This window comes from Pleurodeles waltl, chromosome 10 (genome assembly GCF_031143425.1).
Source record: "Pleurodeles waltl isolate 20211129_DDA chromosome 10, aPleWal1.hap1.20221129, whole genome shotgun sequence".
Lineage (NCBI taxonomy): Eukaryota > Metazoa > Chordata > Amphibia > Caudata > Salamandridae > Pleurodeles > Pleurodeles waltl.
In genome coordinates this window covers 586,486,815-586,513,345 of record NC_090449.1, presented here as the reverse complement: position 1 = coordinate 586,513,345, position 26,531 = coordinate 586,486,815, and the positions used below count along the sequence as shown (strand labels likewise).

The 26,531-nt window shown below is 45.8% G+C and overlaps 1 protein-coding gene across 2 annotated transcripts in view; it reads left to right on the top strand.

Annotated features, from left to right (window-relative positions):
• Positions 1 to 26,531, top strand: part of MINDY4 (MINDY lysine 48 deubiquitinase 4) — a 680,820-nt gene that overhangs the window by 628,944 nt on the left and 25,345 nt on the right. For both annotated transcript variants that reach the window (XM_069211042.1, XM_069211041.1), the window contains exons 16-17: positions 14,756 to 14,936; positions 24,913 to 24,985. In XM_069211042.1, coding sequence (XP_069067143.1) covers positions 14,756 to 14,936; positions 24,913 to 24,985 — 254 coding nt within the window. The remainder of the gene's footprint in view (positions 1 to 14,755; positions 14,937 to 24,912; positions 24,986 to 26,531) is intronic.

Genomic DNA, 26,531 nt, shown 5'->3' with positions numbered 1-26,531 from the left:
CATTCCCGCCGCCCGCCAAGCGGGAACCGCCAGAAGACCGTACCGCGGTCAAAAGACCGCAGCGGTCATTCTGAGTTTCCCGCTGGGCTGGCGGGCGACCGCCAGAAGGCCGCCCGCCCGCCCAGCGGGAAACCCCCTTCCACGAGGATGCCGGCTCCGAATGGAGCCGGCGGAGTGGAAAGGGTGTGACAGGTGCAGTTGCACCCGTCGCGATTTTCAGTGTCTGCTATGCAGACACTGAAAATCTTTGTGGGGCCCTGTTAGGGGGCCACTGCAGTGCCCATGCCATTGGCATGGGCACTGCAGGGGCCCCCAGGGGCCCCACGACACCCGTTCCCGCCAGCCAGGTTCTGGCGGTCAAAACCGCCAGAACCAGGCTGGCGGGGAGGGGGTTGGAATCCCCATGGCGGCGCTGCCTGCAGCGCCGCCATGGAGGATTCTTCAGGCCAGGGGAAAACCGGCGGGAAACCGCCGGTTTCCCTTTTCTGAGAATTGGCCTGGATGCACCGCCAGCCTGTTGGCGGTGCATCCGCGGTCCCCGGCCCTGGCGGTCTATGACCGCCAGGGTCGGAATGACCCCCTATATGTTTCAATAAGGTGTTAATGAAGCAACTGCATCTTAGACAGTCAAGCATGTACTGCAATAACCAGGACAACAAAGCTTGATAGGATTTAAATTGTGACAAGGAAAGTAAAGCATAGAAATAACACTACTATATTGTCACTAGAGCCTATAGACTAATTCCTACCTAGGCTAGACTAGAGCACAGCATGTTAAGCTCTAGTTCTGCCCTTCAGGTTCCCCTGGGAAGACATCATCCCCCATACCAGAGCAAAGGCCTGAAGACTGCATAAGCAGCTGTAGCAAAGCGTTCAGCAATCGGCATACAACCGTGGTCATCTGGCTGGACTCTTCCTCTAACGTGTGTAGGACAGGGAAGTGTTTTTATAATAAAACAGCTGATGTTCTGAGAAAATGTCCCTACGTAATAACGTGTATGTTTCTATGAATACCAGAGACAAAATGTTACCACGTTTACTGGCACCCTATCTTACTGCAGCCTTAAAGAGAAGCACACAGAGAAAGAAATGTCTTGTTTAAGAACACAGTGCTGGCCTAGGCAAAGAACAGCTAGATAGAGAAAAACAAGACCGCAAATGCGGCTATTTTTAAAATAATAAATGAAGCTGAATAAAATATATCTAGATTAAAGTGTACAACGGCAGACCTAGTGTGCTAAAATAACATGCATGGAGCTATAACTAAAATGGCTACACAACAATATATATATATATATACAGGGAGTGCAGAATTATTAGGCAAGTTGTATTTTTGAGGATTAATTTTATTATTGAACAACAACCATGTTCTCAATGAACCCAAAAAACTCATTAATATCAAAGCTGAATATTTTTGGAAGTAGTTTTTAGTTTGTTTTTAGTTTTAGCTATGTTAGGGGGATATCTGTGTGTGCAGGTGACTATTACTGTGCATAATTATTAGGCAACTTAACAAAAAGAAATATATACCCATTTCAATTATTTATTATTACCAGTGAAACCAATATAACATCTCAACATTCACAAATATACATTTCTGACATTCAAAAACAAAACAAAAACAAATCAGTGACCAATATAGCCACCTTTCTTTGCAAGGACACTCAAAAGCCTGCCATCCATGGATTCTGTCAGTGTTTTGATCTGTTCACCATCAACATTGCGTGCAGCAGCAACCACAGCCTCCCAGACACTGTTCAGAGAGGTGTACTGTTTTCCCTCCTTGTAAATCTCACATTTGATGATGGACCACAGGTTCTCAATGGGGTTCAGATCAGGTGAACAAGGAGGCCATGTCATTAGATTTCCTTCTTTTATACCCTTTCTTGCCAGCCACGCTGTGGAGTACTTGGACGCGTGTGATGGAGCATTGTCCTTCATGAAAATCATGTTTTTCTTGCAGGATGCAGACTTCTTCCTGTACCACTGCTTGAAGAAGGTGTCTTCCAGGAACTGGCAGTAGGACTGGGAGTTGAGCTTGACTCCATCCTCAACCCGAAAAGGCCCCACAAGCTCATCTTTGATGATACCAGCCCAAACCAGTACTCCACCTCCACCTTGCGGGCGTCTGAGTCGGACTGGAGCTCTCTGCCCTTTACCAATCCAGCCACGGGCCCATCCATCTGGCCCATCAAGACTCACTCTCATTTCATCAGTCCATAAAACCTTAGAAAAATCAGTCTTGAGATATTTCTTGGCCCAGTCTTGACGTTTCAGCTTGTGTGTCTTGTTCAGTGGTGGTCGTCTTTCAGCCTTTCTTACCTTGGCCATGTCTCTGAGTATTGCACACCTTGTGCTTTTGGGCACTCCAGTGATGTTGCAGCTCTGAAATATGGCCAAACTGGTGGCAAGTGGCATCGTGGCAGCTGCACGCTTGACTTTTCTCAGTTCATGGGCAGTTATTTTGCACCTTGGTTTTTCCACACGCTTCTTGCGACCCTGTTGACTATTTTGAATGAAACGCTTGATTGTTCGATGATCACGCTTCAGAAGCTTTGCAATTTTAAGAGTGCTGCATCCCTCTGCAAGATATCTCACTATTTTTGACTTTTCTGAGCCTGTCAAGTCCTTCTTTTGACCCATTTTGCCAAAGGAAAGGAAGTTGCCTAATAATTATGCACACCTGATATAGGGTGTTGGTGTCATTAGACCACACCCCTTCTCATTACAGAGATGCACATCACCTAATATGCTTAATTGGTAGTAGGCTTTCGAGCCTATACAGCTTGGAGTCAGACAACATGCATAAAGAGGATGATGTGGTCAAAATACTCATTTGCCTAATAATTCTGCACTCCCTGTACATATATATATCTCAGAGTTCCATTTAGCATTTCCTAAATAGTAAATTCTAGGTAATTGCTATTAAGGAAATGAAATGTAACAAAATAGCTATTCCCTAACAGCAGAGTCGCATTCGCTATTAAGAAATTAAACTCCATTCCTTCCTATGGGCCTTGAGGCCCATAGGTGCGAATGCTTTCGCATTTCCTAATTTGAGATTTCTTATTAGGGAATCGCAAACTAGGAAATGCAAAACCAAGGTTGCCGAGGGCCTAAGGCCCCCTTGGATGCACCCCAAAAATTAATTATGCACATGTGAAGTGCACACATGCCCTAGGGGTATGTGAGCGCTACATGACACTTTTAAAAATGAATTTTAACGCATTTTTAAAAATTGCACATGGTTGCCATTAACTTAGAATTGATGGTAATAGCATTTCCTAAATGTCGATTTTGCCTTTAGGAAATGCTTGATTGATGCATGTGCCTATGAAATCATAAATGGGTAATCCCTGCAATTTCATATTTAGGGAATCGCAAATTGTGATTCCCTATAGGGAATTGCAAAAAATGGGTATTCCCTAAAATGGGACTGCCTTTGCCTTTCATGCATTCGGAAAGGCTATTTTGCATTTGCAAACGGTGGAATTTTGCGACTCGCACGTTTGCAAATGCAAAATACTTTGATACATCTGGCCCCTAGTTTACATATTGAAACAGTTTTTTTTTTACCAATAATAAACTCGTACCTAGTTCCCCAGTTGCTAAATCTGCAGTTCTGACTGTAACGCCACATACTGTTCCCTAAGTGTACCATTTAATGAAGTGATCAACTGCATAAACAAATAAACATGGACATTTATTTAAAAGGGCCTTGTTGCGATTTGAGAACTCAGAAAATATGTCCTCATGTTAGTTTTTTAGAACACTACTCAGAATTTCAATGGGAATTAGACTCTCTCATTTTTATGATTTCTAAAAGAAATGCTTTAGGTATTACAGTTTTGATTACATCAAGATGACTTCAGGCATGCCACACTTTTGTAATAAATATTGAGAGCTAGCAATCTAGTTGTTCGTTAGAATATTGTGGGTAGGCAGAGCTCAGGGGCACAGGGTTGGATAATTGAGGGCAGGAAGAAGGGTGCACAGGCAAGAAGTTGACCAAATTGGGTCTGGGCAGGCAGGAGGGGCAATGACAGCTCAACGGACCATGGGCAGCAAGGTAAAGGAGGGCCGGCGTAACCAACCATGAAGGAAAGGCAAGAGATGCTGTGTCAATATAACAAACCATTGAGGGCAGAAGGAAGTGGTAGTGGCAGTACAACCATACATGCCAACAAACCCAGTTCAGGTAGAAGACTCCTGTTGGTTTTAAGCCCAAAAGGACTTTATTTTACCTGTCACCTGCCTAAAATCTCCTCTTTTTCAATGTAAGTCAATGGAGAAAATCAATTCCCCAGATTTTCCTTTTCAAAATCTCCCTCTCACCAAGTTCAAAATATTGACAAGTATGGTACATTAAACCATGGATGGCAGGAGGAATGAGGAAGGGACAGGGACTCGGGTAACAGAGGGCAGAAGAGAGATGGGCAGGGGCACCAAACTAACTTACAGGCAGGCGTCAGGGGTTGCAGCAGGACAGTATACCTCACAGGGCAAGTGGGATGGCAGTGCAGCAAACAGACCATGGAAAGCAATAGGGAGGGTACAGGCCTTGCACATGGACAACAGAGAGCAGAGGGGAAAGAAACAGGGGCAGCAAACTGACCATAACGGACCAAGAAGATGGACAGTTGCAACATAACGGATCATGAAGGACAAGAGAGGGGTTGCAGGGGCACGAAAATGGATAGACAAAGCAGGAGGGAGGGTATAGAGGCCTGCACATGTAAAAACGGAGGGAAGGGGGCAAGGGGCAAGGCAGGAGCAGCAAGCGGATCATGGAGGGATGGCGCGATGGGCACTGGAAGCACAACATGCCATGGAGGGAAGAGTGAGACTATAGAGGCATACACAGAGGCAACAGCGGGAATGTGGGAGTGGGTCAGGGGCAGCAAGCTGACCACACAGGGCAGGTGGGAGGGGCTGTGGCAGTACAGAAGACCATGCATGGCAAGCTTGAGGGTTAGTGGCAGTACAGCAGCCGTAATGGGCAAGAGGGTGGGGGAAGGGGCATGCACAAAGGACCATGGAGGAGAGGATTAGGGGCTGGAACAGACAGGAGTGGGCAGGGAAAGGGGTTTCACAACAGATCATGCAGGCCAGGCAGGAGGAGCAGTTGTGACACGACAGAGCATGGAGGGCTGACGGAGTGGCAACAAAAAGGACCATAGAGGGCAGGAGGGAGGGGATATGGGCATGAAACTTGGACAGGCAGGGCGGAGGTGGCAGGGACATGAGGCAGCCTTCTGACCATTCAAGGCATGTGGGAGGGCCATGGCAATTCAATAGAATATGGAACATAATGGGCAAAAACGAGGGAGCAGGGGCATGCTCACAGACATAGGAGGGCAGGTGGAAGGAGGGGAGAGACAGCAAGCTAAGCACAAATGCTAAGCAGGAGGGCAACGATGGGGCATATAATTGGGCAATGTAGGATTGGGCAGGGACATCAAGCTTAATGGAGGGCAGGGGCAGCACATCAAACCATGCGGGCATGAGGGAAGGGGCTGGTGCATGGACTTGGACAACAGAGGGTGGGGAGAGATAAATGGGGAAGCCAGCTAACTGTTCAGGTCAGGTGGGAAGGGGAGTGGGAGAACAACAGCCACACAGGGCTGTAATGAGGGAGAGGGGCATGGATATGGACAATGAATGGTAAGGAGGAGAAAGGCAGGAGCAGCATGCTTCGGTGGGGTAGCCCAACACCATGCCAGGCCCTTCATCCAACTTCCCCCACCCCCCCTCACTGTGCATTACAATGGTCATCTTTCTAAAAGTTTTAAAAATTCTAGAAATTCACTGAAATTAATAACGGTTACAGAGATGTTATAGTTAGGTAGAGATTTTACATGCACAAAACCTCGCCATGTACTGCTAATTACCCAGGATTTTACATCACTCATGACAGACTTCATTGATAATATCACTGTAACATTTGTAGTAAAATTATCGAAGAGAAAACTGTGCATGGCGAGGGAGCGAATTATAGTGACCTTAGGTCATGAGCTATAGTTACTTGAAATAACTCTAGTTATAACTGCTGAATTTCTATTGCTTTGTACTTTTAAAATGTGAGACTAACTATAACATCCTTGAAACCTGAGACATCTAGCTGCAGATCCCTTACCTTAGGATTTACAGGTGTCAGCTTGGGATCCAGAACTTTTTGCTGAGAAATATCCCTGTGCGCCGTCAGGGTGCTCCATTCGGATTTGCGTGGCGTCGGAGTCTTTGGAGCCATCTATGATGTCACAGTCGCCTATAAAGCACCACCTAGGTGTGCGTACGTCAGTTCTTTTCCTTCAACGCCGGCAAAGCGCAGATCCAGGATAGAGCTACCCCTCTGTCTTTTTTTACTTTTACTTTTTTTTAAACTTTTTGTCAAAGTTTTTTCATCTGTACGAGGAATGTCGTCGAGGAAGATGGGTTTCAAGCCCTGTGGTGCCTGCCATCCCGATATGTCTGTGACGGATTTCCATACAGTATGCCTGCTAAATCTGGAAGCTCTTGGTGTGGTTTCCCTGTACTTTTTGTCTCTGACCTCCTGTTTTTGGATTCTGTGCTGTAATTCGTTTTTGCTGGTTTTAATACTCTGGGCACTTTACCTCTGCTAACCAGTGCGAAAGCGCTAGTGCTTTCTGTCTAAATTGTATTGGTAATTGGCTTCTCCATGACTGGCATATTTGATTTACTAGTAAGTCCCTAGTAAAGTGTACTAGAGGTGCCCAGGGCCTGTAAATCAAATGCTGCCAGTAGGCCTGCAGCATTGATTGTGCCACCCACGAGGATCCCTGTAAACATGTTTCAGACCTGTCACTGCAGTGAATGTTAGTGCAGTTTTTACCTACAATTTTGACCTGGCCTGTGTACACACGTGCCAGGCCCAAACCTTCCCTTTTAGTACATGTAAGTCACCCCTAGGTAGGCCCAAGGTAGCCCCATGGGCAGGGTGCAGTGTTTTTACAAGGTAGGACATGTACTGGTGTGTTTTACATGTCCTGATAGTGAAATACTGGCAAATTAGGTTTCTACTATTACAAGGCCTATCTCTCCCATAGGTTAACATGGGGATTGCCTTTAAATACCTTTAAAGTGTAGTTCCTAAGTGAAAGCAGATAGAGAAAGGGAGTTTGGGGTCTCTGAGCTCGCAATTTAAAAAAACATCTTTTATTGAAGTTGGTTTTTAGATTGTAAGTTTGAAATTGCCACTTTTAGATAGTGGGCATTTTCTTGCTTAAGCACTCTTCGCCTCTTCTTGGCTGTGGAATACACGTCTGGGTCAGACTGACAGTTGGGGTGTTTGTGAATTCACCCTAGACAATGACACAAAGGGAGCAGAGGTGGGTCCTACATATCCTGATGAGTCTTCCTGGGCTATAGTGGGCGGTAGAAGCTGACACCTGCATTTGAAAGGGCTGTGCCTTCCCTCACACAATACAGTTTCCAACCCCTTAGAGTGTGTCTGGGGCAGGGCAAGGAGAGGCAGGGTCTTGTGCACTACAAAGACTTTCCTTTGAAGTTTGCCTACTTCAAAGGCAGAAATGACCGTAAGTATTGGACTGTTGACCCCACCACTTTAGAATACTTCTGGTTCAAGAGGAACCTCTGCCAAGGAGAAAAGCTTGTTTCTTGAGGAGGACCTGCCACTCTGCTTGTTGCTTTGCTGTGCTGGCCTGCTGATGCTGCTTCTGCCTTAAGAGGGAAAGGGCTTGACTTTGCTTTCTAAAATCCTGCTTGTGAAGTTTCTCCACAGGCTTGGACTGAGCTTGCTCCCTGTTGTGAAGTCTCAGGGCCATCAAAGATTTCATCTGCCATCACCTGGGCTCTCTTGCTGAGATGTCTACCCTGCCAGGTGGTGCCACATCCAGTCTCTGTGCCCTTGAAAAGAGAAGCTGGTGGTGAAAATCCACGCACCGAAGCCGAGTAGCAGAAAAATCGATACAGCACCTGCACAGCGGCAGAAAAATCAATGCAGCACCGTTGAAGTCGACACATCGCCAGCTCAGAACATCCGGATTTTCCATGCATCCTCCCTGGTCATTAAAATGCTCAACACCACCGCACGGGCCCGAAACTGCTAGTTTGGAAATCTATGAGGATAGAATTGATGCATCGCTTACCCGGCCTCACTTGCAAGTAAGGAGTCAACGCATTACTTGTTTTTTCGATGCATGCTCGCCCTTACGCCTTTATTTTTTACGCATCCCAGGTACTTTGTGCTAAAATAATGTATCTATTGATTCTTATGGATTAAAAATAGTTGTACTTCAAAATGTGATATCTTTACTTGTGTATGTTGGATTTTTGTCATTTTGGTCTTGTTTGATTTAGATAAATATTGGCTATTTTCCTAACCTGCTGTGGCGTCCTTCTGTTGTGCTTTCTCTGTGTTACTGTATGTGTTTGTGCAAATACTTTACACATTGCCTCTGAGATAAGCCTGACTGCTTGTTGCAAGCTACTAAGGGGGTTAGCAGGGGTTATCTGAGCTGTGTATCTCCCTTATCCTGACTAGAATCATGGTCCCTGCTTGGATAGGGTGTAAACTGACTGCCAACTACAGATCCCATCTCTAACAACGCCTTTGGTGTCTCAAGCCCGATCACGACTCAATGTCGAACTTGGACTGCCGGGCCATGGCTCTGAAATATTTGAGGGAGCGGTCCTGTAAGGTCCTTATGGCCTGGCAGTCGAAATCAGCAGGCGCGACTCCGAGGAGGTCTCGGTGGAGCAGAAGGTCGCAGGAGCTCCAAGTCTTCTTTGTCCCACTCGAGATCCTCTGGGCACTCGGGGAAGAGGCACAAGAAGAAGTCCAAATAGAATTTGACTTCACCTAGCCTGTCGGCCGTTGAGGTGAGTAAGGAACGTTGATGTTCCAGGCACAGAACTCCAAGCCTCCTCCCCTTTCTGGGAGCTAGAGTGACCCCCGCTCAGTTGAAGGAATTTTCCGAGGCTCTGCACAATGTGTTTGAGCAGGCCAGCTCTTTTGGAGCACCTTTGGGCCCTGCAGGGTCATAGGAGGCCCCATCAGGTTCCCTGGCGGCAGCTTCGGCCTCGGTTTTGATGGGGCCTCAGGGATCGGATTCCACATCTGGAACAGCACTGGCTGCACACAGTAGACCTTCTCTGACACTTCCAGCACCAGCGATGTCCACCAGTGGCACCAGCCCCATTTTGATCGCCAATGATCCGGAGCCAGAGCGGCATCTCACAATACTGATTCTGGTGCTGGCAGGTGCCAGATCATTGCCTGAGCCTTTGTTTGACCAGCCATGCACTGGAGAGGATTTGGGGGGGGGGGGGCTCTGGACCTCTCCAGATTCTGGCTTGGTCTCTTCCCCCTACTATGTATATGGAGGAGGGGGCTTCCTATGCTATGGTGGTGCAAAGGGCAGTGGAGGTCCTGGACCTTGAAATATCCTCGTGCAAGTCAGGACTAACCTCCTGACGGAGGTGCTTCAGCCAGGGGCTTTCTCCTCCAAACCAATGTTGCCCTTTAATGAAGCCTCACTTATGTTGTGGTGCTTTCAGACCCAGGGGGTCTAGCAGAAGTCATCCGCCACCAAACCCCCTACCTCCACAGCATCCAAGCCCTCCTAGTTTGATTCTGCAAGACCATACTTGTCCAGTTGGAGGGAGAATAAGTCATCATCTCCCTCAATGGTGGTCCATGACATCGGACAAATGGGTCTTGCAGATCATACAGAAGGGCTACTCCCTCTCCTTCCAGTCTTTCCCTCCTCCAGTGCCTCCCTCAAAAGAAAGGCTGATGGAGGACCATTTGGTTTTACTCCGCGAGGAAGTTACAGCTCTCTTGGCCAAGGGAGCCACAGAAAGGGTCCTGATATTAGAAGTAGGCAGTGGTTGTTATTCCTGCTACTTTCTGATACCCCTAAAGAACAAGGGTCTTTGCCCTGTTCTGGATTTGCTGGATGTCAAGCTCTTCCTTAAAAAGGAGAAATTCAAAATGCTCATTCTAGCTCAGGTCTTGTCTTCCCCAGACCAAGGAGACTGGATTGTAGCATTAGACTTACATGATGGATACTTCCACATCCCCATCCTGCCTACCCACAGGCATTATTTGCGTTCAAGATAGGCCAGAAGCACTTTCAGTTTACTATGCTACCCTTTGGCCTTACCTGTGCTCCTCGGGTGTTCACCAAGGTGATGGCAGTGGTCGCAGTTCATCTGCGCAGGTTAGGGATTTCAGTCTTTCCTTACCTCAATGATTGTCTGTTGAAGGCTCCTTTGTCCCAGGCTGTTGTCTCCTCCCACCTCCAGACTACGGGGAACCTCCTGCATTCGCTGGAGTTCACTATAAGCATGCCGAAGTCACACTTGACTTCCTCTCAGACGTTTCCTTTCATTGGAGTTGTTCTGGACACATTGCTGTGTTGGGCCTATCCTCCCGAGCTACAAGTCCAGAATATACAGGTTATGATTCTGATGTTTTGACCTCTATCCTGGATTTCTGTGTGACAGACTCTGAGGCTGCTGGGCCTCATGGCCTCCTGCATCTTATTAGTAAAACATGCCAGATGGCATATGCAGAGTTTTGCAGTGGGACCTAAAGTTCCAGTGGGCACAGCATCAGGGGATCTCTTTGACATGGTCCAGATCTCAGAGAAAACTACAAAAGACCTGCATTGATGGTTAAAGAACTACGATTGGCCAGATGCAGACTACTATCCCTTCCCCAACCAGATCTCACAGTAGTGATAAATGCATCGCTTTTCGGATGAGGCAGCGTCTGGGAGAGGTGGAGATCAGGGGACTCTGATCCCCGGCAGAATCTGAACTCCACATCAACTACTGGAGCTCTGGACAATCCGGCTAGCTTTGAAGACATTTCTTCCTTTTGTTGAGGGGATGATAGTGCAGATGTTCACGGACAACACTACCACGATGTGGTACTGCAACACGCAGCAGAGTGGTGTGGAGTCGTGGACCCTTTGCCAAGAGGCCTTGCGTCTCTGGACATGGCTGGAACACTAGGGCATAAATCTGGTGGTTCAACACCTGGTAGGTTCTCTGATCACCAGAGCAGGCAAACTCAGCCGCGATGCTTAGTGGATCATGAATGGTGTTTCCATTTGGAGGTGACGCAAGGACTCTTTCTGCAGTGGGGAGAGTCTTGGTTAGATCTGTTCGCCTCTGAAGAGAACGTGCAATGTCAGCATTATTGCACGTTGGAGTTTCCTAGGCGGCTATGGCTAGGCGACGATTTTCATCGCAAGTGGAGTTCAGGCCTCCTGTATGCATTTCTGCCCATACCACTTCTGCCCAGAGTTCTCAAGAAAATCAAGAACGACTGGGCCCAGTAATCCTAGTGTCTCCAGATTGGGCACAAAGAGTCTGGTATCCAGAGCTTCTCAAAATGAGCATCAGTCCTCCAATCAGGTTGCCTCTTCGGGAGGATCTTCTGTCGCAGCAGCAGGGCAAGGTTCTCCACCCAAACCTGTCAACTCTGTGGCTTCATGCGTGGAGATAGAGTGGCGGCAGTTGATGGTTTATGACCTCCCTTCCAAAGTCTGTAATGTAATTCTAGCAGCCAGGCGTCCTTCTACTAAGACGGTTTCCGCCTCCCATTGGAAGCGTTTTTTATTATATTGTACAGAGAGATCTACTGATCCTTGTTCTTCTCTTTCTAATATCCTTCTTTTTAATCTGACACTCGCCCAACTGGGCTCCTCCTTATGGCCTCTTAAGGGCTATCTTTCTGCCTTATCGGCTTTTCTTCGTTTGCCTGATCAACAGTCTTTGTTTAAGTCTCTTATCGTACAGAGATTCTGAAAAGGGCTTGTTTCCACCTACGCCTTTTGTTATGCCCCAGTGGGACCTTAATCTGGTGCTCACTTTTCTTATGTGTCATCCTTTTGAGCCTTTACATAATTGTCTTCTCCGGCTACTCATTATCAAAACAGCCTTCTTAGTGATGATCACATCTGCCAGGAGAGTAAGTGAGATGCAGGCTTTATCATCAAAACCGCTGTATCTCACAGTATATATTCATAAGGCAGTCCTCAGAACTCATGCCTCTTTCCTCCCCAAGGTGGTGACCCCTTTCTATCTGGGTCAAAACATCACCCTGGCCACCTTCTTTGCTCCACCACATCCCTCTAAAGAAGAGGAGCCACTTCACCGGCTGGACCCAAAAAGAGCATTGTCGTTCTACCTTGACCGCACAAAAGAGTTCTGGGTGGATGACCAACTCTTTTTGGGTACGTTGGTGCAAAGAAGGGTCGGGCAGTTCAGAAACTAACCATTTCGCACTGGGTTGTTCTCTGTATTAAAATCTGCTATGCTTTGGCTAAGAAGCAGCCTCCTGAGGGTTTGAGAGCTCACTCTACAAGGAGGAAAGCTGCTACAATGGCGTTAGCTCGAGGCGTGCTGGTCCTAGACATCTGCCAGGCGGAAACGTGGTCTTTCTTGCACATGTTCGCAAGGCATTACTGCCTGGATAGCCAGTTGAGGAGAGATGGGCATTTTGCTCGCTCGGTCCTGCAGGACTATCTTGTATAAAGTATATGTCCGCAGCCCACTGCCAGGAAGTTATGGCTTGGGTATCTATTCTAAGGTAAGGAATTTGCAGCTAGAAGTCTCCATCAGATGAACAAGTTACTTACCTTCGGTAACAAATTATCTGGTAGAGACTCTATCTAGCTGCAGATTCCTTACACCCATCCATGCCTCCCCGCTCTGCGGATATATATACTATGTATTTACAGATTTGTACCCTTTTTTCCAGGGCATGTCATTTTTCACAGACAATCAGAAAAAGTTGGTTCTTCCAGGACTCTGCGCTTCTGGCGTGGTAAGTTGTGGAAAAGAACTGACGTACGCGCGCCTGTGTGGTGCCCATATAGAAGGCCATGACATCACAGACAGCTCTAATGACGCTGACAACGCCACACGGAGCCAGATGACACACGCGGATCCGAACGACGCCACCTGACAGCGTGTGCAGGGTACTGCTCAGTAGAAAAATTCTGGATTCGAAGCTGACGCAAGGGAATTCTAAGGTAAGGAATCTGCAGCTATATAGAGTCTCTACCACATAATTTGTTACCGAAGGTAAGTAACTTGTTCATCTGGGCCAGAACGGCCTAGCATTTTAATAATTTTTGGGGGATGGGGAGGGGGCCCCCCTCCCCTGGCCGAATCCAGCCAGAGGACCCCATCTCCTGGAGCCCCACCTCACCATATACTTTTTTTTATAGGGGGGGCCCAATCCCCGGCCATCAATCCTGGGTGCCCGCAGGGTACACAGTGTACATTGGGGACCGCGGGGGAGCTTGAAGGCCCCTGCAGTTCCAGCCGGCTCCCCGCCTCCTGCAGGAGCCAGCATTGCTTTTCCACATATTGAGCTGCTAAAGATGCAGGTCCCAGTCTACAGAAGCAATTCTTTCCTCTATTTGAAATCAAGAAAACCTATGCTCGCAGCGACTGAGAGCTGTTTGACAGATCTCACTTGCTGCAAGTGGAGTGTTTGCTCTGACTTGGCAGGATCTGTCAAAGTTCCCCCCAAGTCACAGCAAACAGCTGTAGCAAACATAGCAGAAGCCGGCGGGGTGGCAGTCCCCAGTGCCATTAATGGGTCCCTGAGGGACCCATTCCAGCATGTAAATAGGCCTGGGGATTTGGCAGTGCCTGGCATGACACCTCGATAATTTAAGTAAATTGCCCCAGGGAGATTGTGGTCACTGGGGCTGCGGGAGGGGGTGCGTATCGCCCCCGGATTCATCATTACTTAAGCCCGGGGAGGTGGCAGTCCCCAGGACATGGTGGTTCTCAGGACAAATACAAGCCCATAGGAAGGGGACCCTGTGCGCTTCTTACCTATTTAAAGCCCTCAATGCACCTGGCCCACCTGGGGCCAATAAAAAAAAAAGGACTAGAGACCTCCCTTTTTTTTTTAAATGTTGAGAAATCTGTGGATCCGAATCAGTGGATTTTCCCGACATGTTTTTGCTTTTTAGCCTCGGTGGGGTCCATGAGGAACCCCTAGACCAAGGCTAGGAGCATGGGGTGACCCTACCCTAGCTACTTTTTCTGTCATTTTCACTTTTTTTCTAGGACTTGGCTGAAGTCGAGTCCCAAGATGGCTGCCAACATTTCCTTGTTGAAGTGTTGGCAGGCAATCAGATATCAGCAAGGGCCAGTTGAGGCCGCAGAGTATCCGCTTTCCCAAATATGTATATTTTATGCCTTCAATATCTCTAAAACGGATTTACACCAATTCACAAAAATCACTCTTTCTGAACCAAGAGCTAGCTTTGTGCCAAATGTTGTGTAATTACATTTAGTGGTTTGGGCTGTAGCAGTGTTAAAAAATGTGAAAAATCCCTTTGATGAGGAATGGGGAAAAAGTGTTTTGGGACCTCTTTCCCCTCCCCCTTTTTTTTGACGGCAGCTGAACTGACCAAAGTGTGAGTTTTAATATTTTTGTTAAGATTCATCAAGTGCCACCAAAGTTATTGGCAAAACAAAAATGCTCTGTCTGTGAAACAAAATGGTCCTATTTAAACTACTTACCAGCAACCGCCAGTAGTTTTTTTTTTTATATATATATATATATATACACACACACACACACATATATATACATATACACGGGTGCTTAGTATATTCATTTTTTCATGTCATTGTTTGGTTTGAAACTTTGTAGTTGCATTAGAGATACAGCAACTATTAATGGATATTTTCATTCTCTAGCCAATAATATTCAAATTTTCTTACGTTACAGGTCGGTTCTTACCTGAAAACCCCAAAGTATCCTATATGGGTAGTGTGCAGTGAAAGCCACTTCAGTATAATCTTTTGTTTGCGGAAAGAACTAATGAATGACTGGAAAATGGAACGGAAGTTTGATCTTTATTATTATGATGGCCTAGCAAATCAGCAGGAAGAAATACGGTTAACAGTTGGTAAGTACTGAAAGGCAGTGTTCTCACTTTTTGAGCTACAGATTGTATTTGCATTAAACATTGGTAAACCACTGAGATAAGTGAACATTTATGGTTCACTGATTTTAACAGAAACACCCAAAAGCCATAGCCTTTATTTAAGCTAGGTAGTGGAAGCTAGTCAAGTGTACAATGACCTGTGAGTAGTTGTCCAACCTTTCAACCGTAGGACAAATCCGAGGAGTGAAAATAGACGGGATTCCTGTGATTTCCTCTAATTTATGCATTGACACCATAAAGACCTAACATTGCTTTCTTACAGACACCATTGCTTGCTTTTTGGTAGTGTGTGGAGCACAAGGTTTCTTACAGAACCTGATGGGAAGGTGCGCTTCAAGAAACAAACTACATAAAATAGTTGCTTTTGTGAAATAATCATGCTTCTAGTAATTTTTGTAATGAAGAAAACTTGATATATGATGTTGAAAATGTGGGATGGAATCATGGAAGAGGCTAATGAGTAACACTATGTGGAGAGGTGTCACCGCTAAAGAATATATAAAACTGTTTCTGATATCTGGAGACACAAATTAAATCATAGCAATGTTACGTTATTGTTGTTGAAATGTAGGTCACTTGACTGTGATTTGTACATTGTACTTTTCTTGGAACATTTATCAACATTGAAATTTGAAGAGTTGCTTGTAAATTAATGTTTAGAGCATGCCCTTATGATTCCTGTTCAAAAAAATAAAAGTCCTTCAATATATATATAAAAAATAACAACTAGAGTGTGTGTATTAGTTTGTTCTTATTGGCGTGGCTCTTGAGGGTTTTCTTCAAAGGTGTGATGCTTTTGGTTTAACACTGAAGTTTCAATAATTGGAACATAGTGTCCACTTATGGTACAGACTCGATGTTTACCAAGTATTAGCTGTACCCCGATATGGTGCCACAAACGTCAATCATTAAAACATAATACACTAACGCATGCATGAAAAACATGCCTGGTGCAAAAGACAAGATGAGGAACTGTCCTCTTCAAGCCTGACTCTCCGCCAGGGCACACTAGAAACACAGATTTCACTGTTCATGCCCAATGCAAGCATTAATTATTAATGTAAACTGAAAATAAATATATATATATATATATATATATATATATATATATATATATATATATATATATATATATACATTAAAGTATAAGAACACTTTTTAAACAATTTAAAAAATACAATAAATAGTAATTCATTTATAAATTAGTATTGAGTTATATATAACTAAAAACATAACCCAAGTGCGATTTAAAAAATAAGATAATAAAAATCACAAATACAATGTAAATAAAACATATAAATAATTTAAACAATGAATAAAATTACAAAAATAAAAATAGTAAACCCCCCCAAAAAAAGAACTAGAGAAGGTTTTTGAATTTGAATGAGTCAGATTTATTGTTCTAACACCAGTGTAAGCAAAAGTAGGGAACGAAATTGGACTTTAGAGGGGTTAGATTTACTATTCCCACTCCACTGCAGGCAAAATCGGGGAAAGTGCTGGTGTTTGGAGGGATTAGGTTTACTATTCCCACTCCACTCTAAGCATACACAAGGACACACGGGCGGCACCATCCCCATTGTAATCGCCAACTCCAACATGGAGCCGAATGTTGTACAACGCCAACTCGGGTGCCAGCAGAAGCTTTACCTCCTTGCTTGGATCCTGAACCTTTTTCCTATGGGCTATGCTTTGGTGATGAATGGGAGTGGTCGCTGGACCCTTTAGAAAACAAGCCCCATGAGGAAATGGACTAGTGAGAAGATTTGGGTGAAGCCAGTGGCCTGGATGCTTCTCCAAATACTGGCCTGCTTTCTCCTCCTTCTGAGACTACAGAGGATGGAGCTTCTTATGCTATAGTGGTGAGGAGGGAGGTTGAGGTCCTGGACTGTCAACTGCCCTCGGTGGCCGTCAAAACTAATCTATTGACAGAGGTGCTGCAACTGGGAGCTTCTACCTCAGAACCCCTGCTCCCATTTAGTGATGCCTTCACTGATGTCCTACTGGGTACCTGGTCCAAACACAGCACAGGGGCTTCAGCGAACAGGACAACTGCCTGCTGCCATCACCCCGCACCTGGAGACCCAAGTTTCTTAACGTAACACCTCACCCCTGAAAGTTTCGTAGTCCAAGTCTCTACTGCCCATGACCTGTTCACTTCCGCTCCCCTGAATAGGGAATCCAAAAGTTTAAATTCACTTGGGAAGAAGATGTCTTTTGGGCCGTTAGTCTCACATGCTGTGGGACAGGGTTGTGCAAGTGCTGCCATAGGTCCAAGAGGAGGAATGGGCTGTACTCTCTCAGGCTGTTGCCAACTTGAGAGATGCAGCAAAGTTCACAATTCATTACGGACTGGACACAACCAACTCGATATGCATAGCAGTTCCTTCGACAGGGGCTCTGAGGTCCCAAAGCTGGTTAAGGACATTTGGCTTTTCAGAGGATGTCCAAGCTTCTTAGATGGACATGCCCTTTGATGACACCCATCCCTCTGTATACAAGGCAGACTCGCCGTGAGAGCTCTTCAAGGAATCTTGGGCCACGGCCTAGTCAGTGGCCCTCGCATCGCCCCCCGTCCCCCTTGGCTGCCTTTCCCCCTTTCGTGGCTATGGAAGGGGCCTCCAACTGCACACATTCCTTGTCAGCTGCCATGCCGGGCATGATGCCCAGTCTCTGCGCGGCCGAGGTCGCAGGACCCACCAGCCTTGTGGGTCAGGTGTTCAGCAGTCTGGCCATTCCACCTCCACCCTGCAGCAGTCTCTAAACCTTCCTAGTCTAACTCACACCTACCATGGGCCAGTTGGCGAAAGGCCTCACCATTACCTGCTCTGCTGTCAATCCATTATGTCAGATAGGTGGGTTTTGCACATAGTCCGAAGGGGCTATTCCTTCCCCTTCAAGGCTACCCCTCCATCCATGCCACCATCCTATGATCGATTAACAGAGGTCAATTGTCTCTTCTCTGTGAGGAAGTTAGGGCGCTTTAGGCCAAGGGAGCCATAGAAAGGATTCCTGTGCCAGAAGTAGGGTGTGATTACTATTCCCTCTACTTTCAGGTTCCAAAAAAGGGCAAGGACCGTCGTCCATGTCCTAGACCTTTCTCCCCTCAATCTCTTCCTCAAGAAGAATAAGTTCAGGATGCTCACATTGGCTCAGGTTTTATCTGCCCTGGACCCAGGAGACTGGATGGTAGCTTTGACTTTGCAAGACGCTTATTTCCATATTCCTGTCCTGTCAGCCCACATACATTACCTGCGGTTCACGGTAGGCCACCGTTCTCCCCATTGGCCTTACCAGCGCCTCCAGGTGTTCATCAAGGTGATAGCGTGGTTGCAGCTCCTCTGTGGAGATCAGGGGTTTCAGCCTTCCCGTATTTTGATGACTGGCTATTGAAGACAGGTTCACCCCAGGCTGTTGTCTCCCACCTCCAGACTACGGCGGACCTCCTTTATTCACTGAGGTTCACTATAAATGTGCTGAAGTCACACCTGACTTCCTCTCAGATGCCCCTTGTCATCTGAGCTGTTCTGGACCCACTGCAGTTTTGGGCCTGTCCTCTTGAGTGGCGAGTCCAGGATATTCACCCTATGAAACGGATGTGTCAGCCTCTGTACTGGATATCCGTGAGAATGACTGAGGCTGCTGGGCCTCATGGCCCCCTGCATCCTGCTGGTGACACAGGCCCGATGGCAAATGCAGGCTCTGCAGTGGGACATGTAGTTCCAGTGGATGCAGCATCAAGGGAATCTCTCCGACAAAGTCCAAATCTTGGAGGGAACTGTCAAAGATTTGCAGTGGTGGTTAACAAACCTTGCTTGGGTCATAGGCAGATCCGTCTCCCTTTTCCGAACCAGATCTGACAGTAGTGACAGATGTGTGACTCCTGGGCTGGAGTGGCCATCTGGGGGAGGTGGAGATCAGAAGCATCTGGTCTCCTGCTGAAACAGGCCTTCACATCAACCTGTTGAAGGTCCGTGTGATCCAACTGGCATTGAAAGCCTTTCTTCCCTCTATCAATTGAAAGGTGGTGCAGGTATTCACAGACAGTGCCACCGCCTTGTGGTACTGCCACAAGCAGGGTGGAGTGGGGCCATGGACCCTTTGTCAAGAGTCTATGCACCTCTGGATGTGGCAGGAACAGCAGGGCATATCCCTAGTGGTTCAACATCTGGTGAGCTCTCTGGACGCCAGAGCAGACTAACTCTGCTGAAAATGCCTAGCAGATCCGGAGGTGACACAAGGTCTCTTTCAGCAGTGGGGAGAGCCTTGGCTAGATCTTTGACTCTGCCAAGAATACTGAATGTCAGCAGTTTTGTGCGTTGGAGTTTCCAATCTGGCAATCTTTCTGAGACGCTTTTAGAATCGAGTGGATTTCAGGCCTCCTGTACGCCTTTCTGCCTATACCACTCCTGCCCAGAGTTCTCAAGAAAATCAGGAACGACTGAGCTCAAGTAATCCTTGTGGTTCTGGACTTGGCGCAGAGAGTCTGGTATCCCGAGCTGCAGAGCATGTCCATCGATCCTCCTATCAGACTACCCCTTTGGGAGAATCTTCTGTCGCAGTAGCTGGGAATGGTTCTGCACCCCAGCCTGTCCACTCTACACCTTCTTGCATGGAGATTGAGTGGCTGCATTTGACAGCCTTGGATCTTCCTACCAAAGTCTGTAACATCATCTTAGAAGCCAGGCACCCCTCCACCAAAACAGCACGTCTTTCATTGGAAGAAAATTGTGGCACGGTGCACAGACAAGTATGTTTACCCCTTTTCTGCTCCTGTCTCTATGGTCCTGTTGTTTATCCTTTCCCTTGCCCATCAGGGCTCTGCTGTGGGCACTCTTAAAAGATATTTGTCGGCTATTTCTACTTTTTTGTTGCCTGATCAGACCTTTTTGTTTAAGTCCACTATTGTACATAGGTTCCACAAAGGTCTTTCACATCTTTTTACTCCATCTCCATTCATTATGCCCCAATAGGATCTTCTTTCATGCCTCTTCACAATTGTCTTCTCAGGCTTCTCACATTGAAATCATCCTTCCCTGTGGTGATTACATCTGCCCACAGAGTGAATGAGCTGCAGGTCTTGTCACCTAAGGTGCCCTACTTTTCTATCTATCCTGACAAATTGGTGCTTCGCATTAGGGCCTCTTTTCTGCCAAAAGTGGTCATGCTCTTTCATGTAGGACAATCCATCACCTTGCCTACTTTTTCTGAACTCTTACTTCCTTCTAAGGAAGAGGAGAGACTCCACCTCCTGGACCCAGAAAGAGCATTGGCAGTCTACCTTGATCGTACAGTAGAGTTCCTGGTGGATGACCAAATCTTTGTAGGGTATGTGGGTGCGAAGAAATATTGGGCAGTGCAGAAGCAGACTATCTCCACATGGGATGTTCTCTGCATTAGGATCTGCTACGCACTGGCCACAAGGCAACCCCATGAGGGTTTGAGTGCTTATTCTAACCAAGCTAAAGCTGCGACCACTGGGTTGGCACAAGATGTTCCAGTCATTGACATCTCTCAGGCAGCAATGTGGGCGTCTTTACACACGTTTACCAAATACTACTGCCTGAACAGTCAGGTCTGTGGGGATTGGCACTTTGCTTGTTCGGTCCTGCAGGACTTTCTAGGCTGAACTTGGTTTTCAGACCTACCTCCGGGGATGGTATTGCTTAGGTATCTATTCAAGGGTAAGGAATCTACACCTTGAAGTATCTGTCAGTTGGACAAGTTACTTACCTTTGGTAACACATTATCTGGTAGAGACTATGGTCCTCATTATGATCTCGGCGGCAAAACCCTCCGAGTTTGGCACTGGCGGTCTACAAAACACCGCCAGCGCGTTGAAGACACCGCCGGCCACATTAGGAACATTCAGCCGGTGGGTGGAAACAGTGTTTCTGACAGCAGGCCCAGCTGATTGCAGGGCCTGTATATTGACACCCGCTCCACATGGACCCGGTGGCAATGTAGCAGTGCAGCAGGTGCAGCAGCACCCGTCGCGCATATCACTGCCCGTAAATCGGGCAGTGACATGCACGACGGGGATGTGCCCGGGGGCCCCAAGGCACCCATTCCGCCAGCCTATTCCTGGCGGGGTAAACCGCCAGGGAAAAACTGGTGGAATCAGGTACATTATCCGGCGGGCAGCGCTGCTTGCAGCGCTGCCCTGTCGGATATGTAACTCCGCCTTCACCAGGCTGCCTGGTAGCAGAAGCCTGGCAGTGCCGGAGTTACACCAGTGGCGTTTTTGCCACATCTATTATATGGCGGTCTGGGCCACCATGCCGGTGGCAGTAATTACTGCCACCGCCGGCATGGCGGCACAGACCGCCATGTTCATAATGAGGGCCTATATCTGGCTGCAGATTCCTTACCACCCTACCCACCATCCCTGCTCTGTGAACTTATTTCGAGGGGAAGGGACTTCCCTTTCAGGGCCCTGTTTTGATGCAGCAATAGTCTCGCTTGTAGCGTGGTAAGTCATGAAAAGAAAGTGACATCAGCGCATCTGGTTGGTGCCTATTTAGGACTGCAATGTCATAACTGGCACAGACAATGCTGATAACGGACCTGGAGGCAATTGACCCTACCTAACAGTCCTCAGGAGCACTGCTCACGAAAATCTTCCAGATCCAGTCTGACGCCTGGGGGTAATTCAAAGGTAAGGAATCTGCAGCTAGAAATAGGGCCTGGTTACATCCTTGGTGAATGGGATTACTCTGTCACATTATCCCGCACGCTGTTATACAAATACCATAGGATATAATGGAATTTGTAATACGGTGGCCGGGATATCCATCACGTTTGTGATGCAGTAATCCCCTCCGCCAAGGTCATAATCAGGCCCACAGTCTCCACCAGGTAAGGTTTTATGAAAGGTAAGTAACTTGTTCATTAATTATCTAGAAAAAACCTGTATATTATCTTCCACAATATTTTTGACTTGACTATACTTTAACATGATATTCTTGTATCATGATTTTTTTCCCACTTTATTTTGTTCATTCACCACTTCCAGTAGTGGTTGCTCCCTGACCCTCTCTGACGTACTTGTGAACAACAGAGAGGAGCAAATGCTCTCCCCTCATAATTTTTGCTCTTGTGCCAACCTGCCTGCCACCTGCACCTTGATAATCAAAAAGTCTACTAACTCATTTACCATGTGCTCCTTGCAGCTGGTAAATGGGTGCTGTAATATATCCCATTCCAGGGGGAAATAACTTGTGAACCCTAGAACTCAGTGCCAGATCCCCACCAGAATAGGAGATTCTGGCCCTGATAAAGAGAGCCATAGCCTTTTGAATCTAAGTCTTATGAACACTGCTAGTATGCTCTCAAGCGCAAAGTAGGAGTTGGAATCACTCACAAGCATCTGAAAAAAGGAACTGGTCAGCATCATTTCAAACCCAAATTCTTTCAAATGCTATTTCGTCCCCATGAAGTTATGTTATGTTGCTGAACAGGAATCCCAATCAGCCAAACAGATTTGGAAAAGAGTTTGTTTTTAAACGTTTCGATGAGTTGGCTTCCCTTTCAGCAAAAGCAGGGGGCGGAGTCCAAACGGCCATCTGTGAACCAGGGAGTATTTTAAAGAAGCTATGGGAGTGCTGCTGATGAATACAGACGGGTTGTTACACAGTGTTCCCTTTGTATGTCTGTAACTCTAGCTTGCAAATGAAATATTCTGATTGTCTGGCACGCTGCCTCCGTTTCATCCAGTGCGTTAGTTTGGCTTTCTACACTGCTTTGTACTGCAAGTCTGTAGTTTCAAGACATTGTAAACAAAAGCATTTGCAATGCAATAGATCTCGCATATTTCGAACAAGTTAATTGTCATCTTTTGACAGTAGCGCCCACAAGCAAAAAAAAAAAGAAAACATGAGTGGAAACTGAGAAAAGACGACTTAACAAAATAAAACAAAGTTAGCTTTAAAAGAATACAACTTTGCAATTTTTTTTGCCAGTCATAAAAGCTTCTGTTTGTTGTGCACTGGAAGTTTGAACAAAATATTACCTGGCCATAATTAAGTTGAAATCAATTAGTGCTTGATCCTTACTCCACACAGAGGAACAGAAATAATGCCAGGCATGCCTTGACTAAATACGAGGCAGTAAAGAGTGACGTGCAAACCAACAAATGGTGAGCGACAGGCGAGCTCCAATCCCTTTACCGAACACAACAGCGTCTCTAATACGGGATGCATGCGCAAGCGCATGCACTCACAGGCTCGACCCTAAAATGAGATTTTACTAATTAGTGTTAATCAGTTTACTGATCTCTGGAGGTTGGAAGGATTCGTTGCCCTTAGAAAGCTTAGAAATATGTGTCAGAAAACTTTAAAATGTAGTATTAACTATAATTGTCAATGCCAATGCCAATGTGTCAATGTCAATGTGGTTATCAATTTACTGATCTCTGAAGGTTGGAAGGATGAGTTGCCCTTAGAAAACCTTAAATGTCAGAAAACTTTAAATGTCAGTGTTAACTCTCAGGCATCTTGCCAATACATCAAATTATATTTTACAGTAAGCGAATTCTGAAGTCAAGTTTTCATTCTGCTAGCAAACGTCCAGGACGTGATGAATGATGATAATGTGCTACATAATCATCAGTCAGGATTTAGGGTAAAGGGAAGACACAAACAACAGCCTTGAATTTCAGGAAGGAAATTCTGCTGGCTGTAGATACTAAAAAGAGAAGAAACTCAATATTATTGAACTTTTTTATAGCCGTTGATATGACTGACCATGACATAATGTTGGCCAAACCGATGGACGTGGCTGGGCTAAAGGATGAGGCAAGAGTTGTTTAAAATCTGTGTTTTCCACATGGGTTAACCATAATTTTAAATTGGTCAGACCATATCCTACTTTCACCAACTATCCTGCTGATCCCACAAGAATCAGGTTTTTACATGAATCTCTTTAACATCTGCTTGAACGTTTTTGATGATGTAATCCTCCAAAAGTTATTTTTATAAGCATGGTGACATGTAGGACTGGCCTTGGAAATCTGCAAGTGGGTGTCTCAAAGTTGGCCCTGTCAGAGCACCACAAAATAGAAAATCCTAAAAATGGCCACTAGCATTTCAAGAAACACCTGTAGAAATGGCCTTTTACTTTGAGACCTCGTCCAAACCTGGTGAACACAGGCATTTGGGCATGATTCCTTCACCACTATTTTTATTTCATGCCTCAATATATGTTACAAATATATTCATCATTACATATGGGTAAGCAAAAGTCTTCTCCCTGTATTGAGTAACATGGATTCATTTTTTACAGCACAATAATGTAATTGTCATGCTGCGAAATGCCAAGAACCATGTTGCTTGACTGCCACTGATACACAATGTCAGTCACACATTTGTGTGGTGTTGCATCAAGTTAAGCATTTACTTGCATCATTCAGAGTTGAACCTGAGATATAGAGCTCATATAATTGAGGGAAAGGTAGATTCAGTATTAACCTGACACATCACTCAGGTCTGTCTCACATTATAAGCTGCTTCTGCTGACAGTTAAGAGAAAATATCTATAGGCAGTTCTCACCTTTCATCCTTTGTAGTTGCTGATTAAAACCTGGTGCAGTATTTTATAGTAATACATGTTGAATTAGTGTCTTTGTTACAAGTAACTTTAATTTTAGAAAACACCGTTGATATCTTCCTATTAAAAAGAGATTTGGCTGCATACACAACGATGAATGTATTTGCCCATGTACCATAACAATCCCTGTGCCTTGTCTAGCTGAATGCCACAATATCACTTTCCCACCGATCTCCTTAGTACAGATTATGTTTTCCCGTTCTTCTTAATATTAGATATGTTCATCTTTTGGTCAGGTTACTCGAAATTGCTGCTTCTGATTCATTACAAGAGCATTATTTAATAAGTTTATGTTTCACTTGTTACATTAACGTGTTTTTTATCTTTGTAGATACAACAGCAACCTATGAAGAGGGTAAAGATGATGAATTAATTCCGCCACTAGATCACTGTATAAGGACAAAGTAAGCCAACTTCTTTCAGACACTTGCAACATGATTACATTTTATGAACAGAATTCATTTCTGATTAAAAGGGTGCCTCACAGACCTGAAATATGTGGCAGTTTTTATTCAGACTGTGTACTGATTAGACTTCTTGTTAATTTATTGAAGTGTGTTGAGGAACGAAAAACTAAGTTTTTTTCTGTAATCACTTTATTACTTTCTGAGACACAAGAAGTAGACCAGCAAACAGAATGTTTTGTGTACAGTAGATTCGCAAACACTAATTTTGAGTAAACAGTAAGTAAACGCTATGCCTCATGTAAACGCTGTCAGTACAGCCTAAGGTGGTGGAGGCACTGGATCTTAGAATTTGCCATCTGTTAGAAATGGGGTCCTTGGTTGGCAGTCAGGTTATCCCTTGTCCAAGCAAGGACCCTCGCTCTAGTCACGGTAAAGGAGAATCACCCTCAGTTAACCCCCGCTCACCCCCTTGGTAGCTTGGCACAAGCTGGCAGGCTTAACTTCAGAGTCTAGGTGTAAAGTATTTGTACTAAAACACACAGTAACTCAGTGAAAACACTACAAAGTGACACAACATAGGTTTAGAAAAATAGGTAATATTTACCTAAACTAAAGAAGACCAAAACGACAAAAATCCACCAAACAGAAGTCAAGTTATGAATTAAGAAGCAAAAAGAGTCTTAGGGCCAGATGTACGTAATTCCTAAATGAAATTTTGCGAGTCGCAATTCAGTATGCAGGATTGTGTCCCTGACACCATCTGCGACTCGTATGGGGGTCATAAAGCCCCACCTCACCTATTAATATTAATGAGGTGGGCCGCAATTTGTGACCCCCTTGAGACTCGCGGCACTCACAGGGATGGTGGCCTGCTGGTGACAGCAGACCACCATGTGTGTGACTGCTTTTAAATAAAGCCGTTTTTTTTTTTTTTTTTTTAATGCAGCACGTTTTCCTTAAAGGAAAACGAGATGCATTACAAAACGAAAAAATGAAACTTTTTCGTTTCATTTTTTCAGAGCAGGCAGTGGTCCATAGGACCACTGCCTGCTGTGAAAAAAATGTTTTCCATGCCATTCACAAAGGGGAAGGGGTCCCCTGGGGACCCCTTCCCTTTTGCGAATGGGTTACCACCAGTGTGACACTGGTGGTAACTGCGATTGCTTTGCAATGCAGCATCGCTCTGCGACTCGCTATTAGGGAGGGGAACACCCCTTCCTAATTGCGACTCGCAGTCCCGTTTTGCGAGTCGGTAACCAGGTTACTGATTCGCAAAACAGGTATTGGGCATTGCGATGTGCTTTTTGCATGTCACAAACAGCAAAATTTGCTGTTTGCGATGTGCAAAAAGTTTGCTACATCTGGCCCTTAAATCCTTCAGAAAACAGTGCTAACACTGTTAGCATGCAAAAGTACCTGGGTAGTGTGAAAATAACACCGCACAGGCGAGTGTACGTTGGAAAAGGCAAGCGATGCGTCGATTTCTCACTCGCAAGCAAGATTGTGCGTCGTTCCTCCTCTGGTCGGGTCAACGTGCGTTGTT